The sequence below is a fragment of the Brachionichthys hirsutus genome, chromosome 20 (genome assembly GCF_040956055.1).
Source record: "Brachionichthys hirsutus isolate HB-005 chromosome 20, CSIRO-AGI_Bhir_v1, whole genome shotgun sequence".
In the NCBI taxonomy this organism is placed as follows: domain Eukaryota; kingdom Metazoa; phylum Chordata; class Actinopteri; order Lophiiformes; family Brachionichthyidae; genus Brachionichthys; species Brachionichthys hirsutus.
Window position 1 is genome coordinate 7519917 of NC_090916.1, and position 7420 is coordinate 7527336.

Consider the following 7420-nt stretch of genomic DNA (forward strand, 5'->3'; position numbering starts at 1 on the left):
TTATCTCAGATTAGTTCACTATGGCTGAGGGTCTCAGTGACGATAATCATCAATATGTTTGATGTTTATTTCTTGTACTTCCTAATTTATTTTGCAGTTTCTTTAAACTAGAAGAAAAAAAATGAGTGGTGCATTATCATGCTGCTAATTGCCATTGTTGGACTATATATATGTCATATATATGATACATATATATATATATGATATATAAAGTAGGTTGTTGTGCTCTCTCTGTACGTGGGCTGTATACAGCATCTTAGACTACAGGAGCGCTGATCTAAGACCAGTTTGCCTCCTCATTTATAGCGACATCTACATGGACCTGATCCTAGATCAGTAATACTTCTCTGACATGCTCCAAGAGAACAGGCTCTGGCTTTAGGATGGCACCATCATGTTTATTACAGCCGCATAGAAGTTTCAGCAGATTTTGGTAGAATATGAAAACCTGTTTGTATGGTTGTCTGTCTGAACGCAGATATAATGATGTCTCACCAATTTTAAGAACAAAAATAGCATATTTTATATTTATATTATAATGTGTATGCTTAATAAATAATTATTGTGACATTTACTCGTGACTTGCATGTCAGTTATTTGACTGAATCTGAGGTTTACGTTTAATTTGATGCCACTGAGAGAGTTTATTTAAGATACTGTAATCAAAATCTTTCATGTTTAAAAAAATGAGATTTAATTGCAAATCTGATGTGTTACAACGACAACGCACTACATTCTGTAAGAATCTCCAAAAAGTTTTCACAAACCCAGAAAATTACTGCACAGGAGTGTATGACAATTTAGTGGGATAAATCACCACCGTTTTGTCGGGCTGCAAAAATATTTTTTGTGTCATGAAAATAATAAACCGTGTTACACACCTTATTTAAATTTTATATAAATGAACTCATGAACATAAACAAACAAATATAAACACATTTTTTTTATTTTTCTCAAAAGACGACAGGTGTGCGGTACAATATATTACACAATTAGTAGCTAAGCAGTGGAAATAGCCAACATCTCCTCTACTTTCAGACAGCTCTGCACCACAGAAATTGGTTTTTGTTAGAGTAAAAACACCAAGAAAATCAATAGAAAGGTTTTTAATTAAAGGAACGCTAAGAAGAAGGCCATATGCTGGGATGTCCAGAGAGTGTAGAGGAGCAGGAGGAGGAGAGGGAGCGAGAACTGAGGGAGGTGCAGAGGATCTGGGCCGGTTCTGTTCCCTTCCCGTGCAAGCATCAAATGTGTCACAATGAAGTCAGATGATCTTAAATGGTGCATTTAAGTGTTACGGGAAATTACATAAGCCTCACGGTAATTAAAAAACGAACCATTCAATTCACTAATTCGTTATCACTCATACAGGATTTCAGTGTTTCTCTTTTCTCCCTCTTGTTTCTGTGACAGATAGATATAGCACACATGAAGCATAATTGAATCCTTTTAAAAAATATATAAAATTAAAAACGAAACTTTTTAAATTTTTGATTATTTTTTTTTTCAAATGATAATATACAACGCCTATGAGAAAACTGATAAAAACTACAATATCTGCTAAACCTATCTCCTAATCTATTTGATAAAATGGTGCGAGCCCTTGACCAAAACTGTATTCTGTAATAATTCTGAAGTTTCCGAGCAGACAGCGAACGCAGCAATCGCATTCACTGGACCCGACGCAACAGTAAGTCGTCCTCCATATAATAATACTAATATAATAAAGAAAACTATTTAAAGCAAGTTCTGGAACATTTAATAGTAACGATATAATAAAGTTTTGTTATTATTGAATCGTTTTCCGGCGCACAGCTGTCTCTAAAGCCGATCTGCCGTTTCGCAGTAGAAGCTAACGATACCGGTAAACTCTACCGGAAGCTACCGGTAAACCCGTCTTTGACGCTCATTTGTTTGTTTTTTTCTTTAATGTCGAGTTTAGTAAAAACACACGCGAGTCCCCGTCAATTAATTCGTGCTTGTCGAACGACCACGAGGAATTATAGCCCGTATTAGTGCGGTTAGCATGCGTGCTAATCCGGCATTTCCGCATTGATGAAGGTCCGCCCTGTTCGAGTTGGAGCTCGTCAGCGCTGCTTCCTCAGGTGTGACAGGAAAGGTTTAGGCTGATAATTACACAGGTATCGATCCAATGGCCGCTGTGTTGCGAGAGGGAGAACTCAGAACTCCATCATTTATCAAAAGGGCAATCGTTTTATTTATTTTTTCGCTGATAATTAAATGCAACCAAAGGCGATCCTAAACTTTACGGGGGCCCGGGCAAAGACTATCCACCCAATGCAATTGGTATTCTTCCTGGATCAAATCTGGATCAATTTACCCCAAAAAAAACAGCATTTTAAATTATCATTAAAATAACGCGTCTGTTTTCTGCACTGTTTGTGTTTCTGGGTTTAGTATTTCTTATAGCAACAATGAACGTCGAGCATGAGGTAGAGCTGCTGGTGGAGGAGATCAAGCGACTCGGCACCGAGGGTGAGTACATCCTACATGATTCTATAAAATACTTTGTTGAAACTGGTCAGTTTTGATCTCTGTTCGTGGTATTAGTCGTCAGTGAGCCATATATCTGCTATCATGTGATGACGCCCGGCAGTATTAGCTCACCGCTAACCTCCAGGTCACATTTGTTCCGTTCCTCGCGGCAGTTCAGTGTTCAGGAATCAAGCGTCCGTTTGTGTCCTCGACCGCTTGTGCTGCGTTCAGGGTCAAGTGGGGATTTTCAAACAAATATCTTATCTCCTACTTTATTTCGACGCCACCTAGTGCCAAAGCGATCAGCCTATTTATCCGAAAGTTGAGTATCAGTAAAGTAAATTAAGAACTCATTTATCAGAGTATTTATTATGTTGGATGATAGTTATTAGAGGGTACTGTATACCTTTTTCAAATATCCGTTGATGCTGCGGTTAGCTAATGCAGTTTTTCTAGTTGGTTTAGATCTTTTAGAATATCGTTTGAACTCTCTTGGAGCTAATCCGGTATTTTCCGCTTGATATAGAGAAATACTTCCCCGTTGGGTTCTTGATGTCTTTCTGTGTTTTTTTATGTAAAGGTGGATTTTCACTTTAAGTGTTCCTGATTTTGTGTTACCAACGTTTGACGCTGCACTCCTCTCCTATTTCAGGTGAGGATGGCAAAATAACTGTGAAATTTGGGGTCCTGTTTTGTGACACCCGTTGTGCCAACATCTTTGAGGCGTTGGTGGGCACCCTGAGGGCAGCCAAGAGGAAGAAGATAGTCGACTTCAAAGGCGAGCTGCTTCTCCAGGGTGTCCACGACGACGTTGACGTGGTCTTGCAATGAGGCCAGTTCGGGCCAGACGGACGCCTCCCCACGCCTGCGGGGCATCAGCGAGTCTCCTTCCGCTACTGAGTATTCGCAGGGCATCGCTTTCTACGGACCTCCTGTTTTTTAAGTTTCCTTCCTTTTCATTCAAGGTATTAGAATTCAAACGGTGCTGCTGTGCTTTAATGATTAAATCTGGGTTCAATTTGTAAACTGGAATCCAAGAAAAAAGGGCTGAATAATTGCTTCGTGGACAGATTTATGGCATCTAAAAGTTAACCTTGTCGGGCGCTAATGTTGCATCGACCGCCGGTCCAACAGGTCGTTCTGAACCCCTTTCTAAGACAAATCAGGAATGTAATAATCTGTCCGAAGCGTTGATTTTGATATTTCTTGTTCTAATCTGGGAGAATAGTGTCGGATAAGCACAACTAGACACCTCTCTTGATGATAAAAGAATAAAGGATGCACAGAAACGGTGCTTCCTCAAGCAGGTACACCGACAGTGGAAGCTGAGTTTACACCAGCCGTTTCTACTACGTCTTGTGGACTTCTTAAAAAAGGCGTCATTAAACCAGTGCTTTACTGAAACTGAACTCTTCCTTCGCAGAAACTAAAAAGTACTCAAGGAAAAACCGTTGCACCTTTTCGTACTCATTGCAGACGGCCGAGGTGGTTTTTATTCCATCTTTTCTTAACCAAACAAACCAACAAGCCTTTCGTCTCTTAAGAAATGGGCGCCAAGCAAATGGTGAATGTATTTCTTGTGCAATTTTATAAGCGTATATTCAAAAGGTGCCAAATAGAAAGATGAGTCTTGTGTTGTTCTCGGGGACCAAATCCATACGACCAAAATATGTCTGATCGTTTCAATGATGTGTCTTACCTGCAATTAACGAATGTTTTTATTCAGATTTATTCCATCCATTCATCCATATTTCGAAACCGTAGCTATATTACAGTCTTGTGTAATTTGATGCCAAGTAAAAGTTCAAACGGGGCCTCTCGATGGAGGGCTGCACTGAAGCTTTCAACAAGGACGCTTCTCAGAGGAATCTCATCAGGCAGCCATCTCCACGGTCCTCCGAATCATCGGAGGCCTGTTTGCACGGCTGCGGAAGAAAATGGATGGATGGATATATTATAGTCACAGATAAACATGATCTGTTGGGGTTGAGTGAGAGCTGGGGGGGGTTGGGTTCCGCAGGGATCTGGGTCTTTCTTCCTTCTGCATGGGAATAGTCGAGCCCACCGGCGCTTTATCAAGTTCTTCTTCTGCTCCAGTTTCTGGATGTCGTCCTGTTTCAGGCACAGGAGCTCCTCCTTTCTCCCTTTGAGCGAGCGCCTCCTCAAAATGATTATCCTGCTGTTTTTGCACTGTAATGAGTTTTTGAGACTATTTTCTGTGCAAACTACTGTATGAGGAGGAATAACGGAGCCGTGCCAGATCTTGGCTCAGTTTCTGTAATGCGAGGCCTTTATGATGTGTTCAAGTGCACCATCACTTTGTTTCTAATGGCAATAAAGCTTATGATACTTTCTGAGGAATAAAGTCTTTACACTTGAAACCTTTATATTGGTTCGAGTCATGTTTGGTCTAATGTTTCAAGCCTTTTGTAATTACTCTTGGTTATGTTGGGTAATCTGTTTTCCAGATGTTTCCCCCCTCCGACACTTGTTTCCAGTGCCAGCTTGTCCGGATCACCCCTCGTGCAAATGTCATAATTCCTACCGACACAAATCACGACTCTTGATACTTCGACACAATAAAAGTGTACCATTTATGGTGCAGGTTCTGAATTAAAGGCTCATGAAGCCAAACAAACATCTTTAGTTATGTTGATGAACCCTCCTGTCTTCCTTCTTGTTCTCTTTCATCCTTCCCCTCAAAATCTGGAAAATTCCATCTGTGGTTTCAATTCATTCAAGTCCTTGGACTTTTGTAGCTCACGCTTTTCCTGTCACACTCGATGCAACCTGACCAAAATCAACATTAAATCTTGTTTAAGTTTTTTTTTTTTTTTTTTTACAAGTGTGTGTATTTCATTATATTTTTGGAATAAGTTCGGACTCAATAAGGAGAGCTACACAAGGGAGAAGATTGGAGCCTGATCCATACCCCGGATCGGTAGGGGGCGGTAAAGCCCTTCGCAAAGGTGGCGAGCTGCCGAGAAACCTCACGCAGAAGAAGTATTAACAGTTAGATAACTAAAAGAAAAATAAGAAAAACGAAATTGTTTGCTTGGTGTTCATCACCCTAAGGGGGCTCCGTAATATTTTGATTTTATTTAGTATTTGTATTTTGAGATTTTAAAAGTGGCCAGTAGAGGGAAGTAAAGTTTTAATACGATCAATGATCAGTGACACAGATGAACCGGAACATAAATAAGGTTTCTCTACACCGAAGTTCGTATCCTACTACGTGATTGCATGACGAATCCTGTGTTCTGCCTCTAATTGGCTAATACTTGCTAGGTTCACCGTAACTAATGCTAATTGGTTGCGGTCATGTCAGAATATCCGGGTACGCCAATCAGAGAACGCGGGGCGGGATGTTGCGTCGCCATAGTATGACGATTAAATCCGCTTCCTGTGCGAGACGAAAATGGCGGCTACGGGAGCGGGGTCTCCCAGCCGGCTGGTCCAGTATGTTGTTGTCCGGTCGGATCTGGTTCATAAGCTGTCCTGGCCTCTTGGAGCCGTTATAACTCAGGCCTGTCACGCTGCCACCGCCATTATTCACCTCCACTACGGAGACGCCGACACTCAGAGGTACCTGGCAGAGCTGGACTCCATGCATAAAGTGGTGCTCGGGGTAAGACCGACACGCCAGACTCCATTCGATTATTGTCCTTTTAATTCTGACTGAGGGTTATATTGCTTAAAACAACCTGTTTAATAAGAAAATAAAAGCTGGTCTGTTTAGCTATATTATTCGGCGTCAGTGAATTTATAAAAAAATAAATATTTTTCCCCTGTTTGTGTATTTTTTTTTTCTCTTTGCTAAAATTAAACTTTTGATTTTTCCAGGTAGTACTCAGAGACTGTTTTATAATCTGGTGCTACTAATATGCGACTCCTCTGAAATAATTTGGTTGTACAATGATCATTAAGTGTCATAAAAAAAAAACATTAAATGATAGACATTGATACGAGTATGGATTTATTATTGTGCGCTTATGTTAGCGCTCCAAGTTTAATGGTACATCAGCAAAATAATATTGCGATGGAGTTCTTAGAAATGGTGGTTATAACTCTTTATAACTATAATATTGTAATGATCCCTAGGGGGTTGCACCGAAGTTACAATTTTTTTTCTGTTGATACTACCTGCTGGACAGATCTAAATGTCATTATAAGCTCAATTTAATAGAATTAGACAGTTTATATATACAGATGAACTTTTACTACTAAATTTTGTGGTTTGAAACGGTGCACGGCACCATATAATTAAGTTATTTATTTCACATGGGAGAAAGAGGCTTAAATGTGAAGTGATGGTGGTTTGTAGCCTGGTCTTTGATAACAGATTCTTTGTTTTCCTCTCTCTAGGCTCCAGATGAGGCTGCCCTCTCCAGTTTATCAGAGAACCTAACACAAGCTGGTGTGGTGCACAAGCTTTGGATCGAACAACCAGAGAACATCCCGACCTGCCTGGCTCTGAAGCCATGTCCAAAAGAAACTGTCCAGCCACTGCTGAGGAAGTTCAAACTCTTTAAGTGACTGAAAAAAACGGTCCAAATGAGAGGATGCTAGCGAGGCTTTTAAAAGAATCTTCAGAAGGACGACAAATGAGAGTTATGCTCTGGCTCCTGGCACAAACGAAATCCCGTAATCCAGCCAAACTAAAACTGTAGAATATGTAGTTGTTTTCTGGATTAGTTTGCTCATGTGCCGTCAGATTGCATGTTCTCATGTCTGTGTGGGCTTCCTCCCACAGTCCCTAAGATAATGTTGTTGAGTTATAAAGGAAGGAAATAGTCCTTCTTTAACAGCCAAAACCATCACATTGCCTGTCCTCATCTTAAAGATGGAAACATTATCATATTTGGCTGTGGTATAAATCATATCTGATTAAACAGCAGGTTTGCATTTTCTCTTTCTTGTGTTT

At 40.3% G+C, this 7420-nt stretch overlaps 2 protein-coding genes across 2 annotated transcripts; both read left to right on the forward strand.

The window, feature by feature from the left end:
• Positions 1-1659: 1659 nt before the first annotated feature.
• Positions 1660-4883, forward strand: abracl (ABRA C-terminal like). The gene is made up of 3 exons (XM_068753729.1): positions 1660-1690; positions 2419-2496; positions 3149-4883. The coding sequence occupies exons 2-3, from the start codon at positions 2436-2438 to the stop codon at positions 3325-3327; spliced, it is 240 nt and encodes a 79-aa protein (XP_068609830.1). The 5' UTR covers positions 1660-1690; positions 2419-2435; the 3' UTR covers positions 3328-4883.
• A 1031-nt stretch (positions 4884-5914) lies between these two features.
• Positions 5915-7402, forward strand: ptrhd1 (peptidyl-tRNA hydrolase domain containing 1). The gene is made up of 2 exons (XM_068753952.1): positions 5915-6124; positions 6862-7402. Exons 1-2 carry the CDS (start codon positions 5915-5917, stop codon positions 7030-7032), a joined length of 381 nt encoding a protein of 126 aa, XP_068610053.1. The 3' UTR covers positions 7033-7402.
• Positions 7403-7420: the final 18 nt, after the last annotated feature.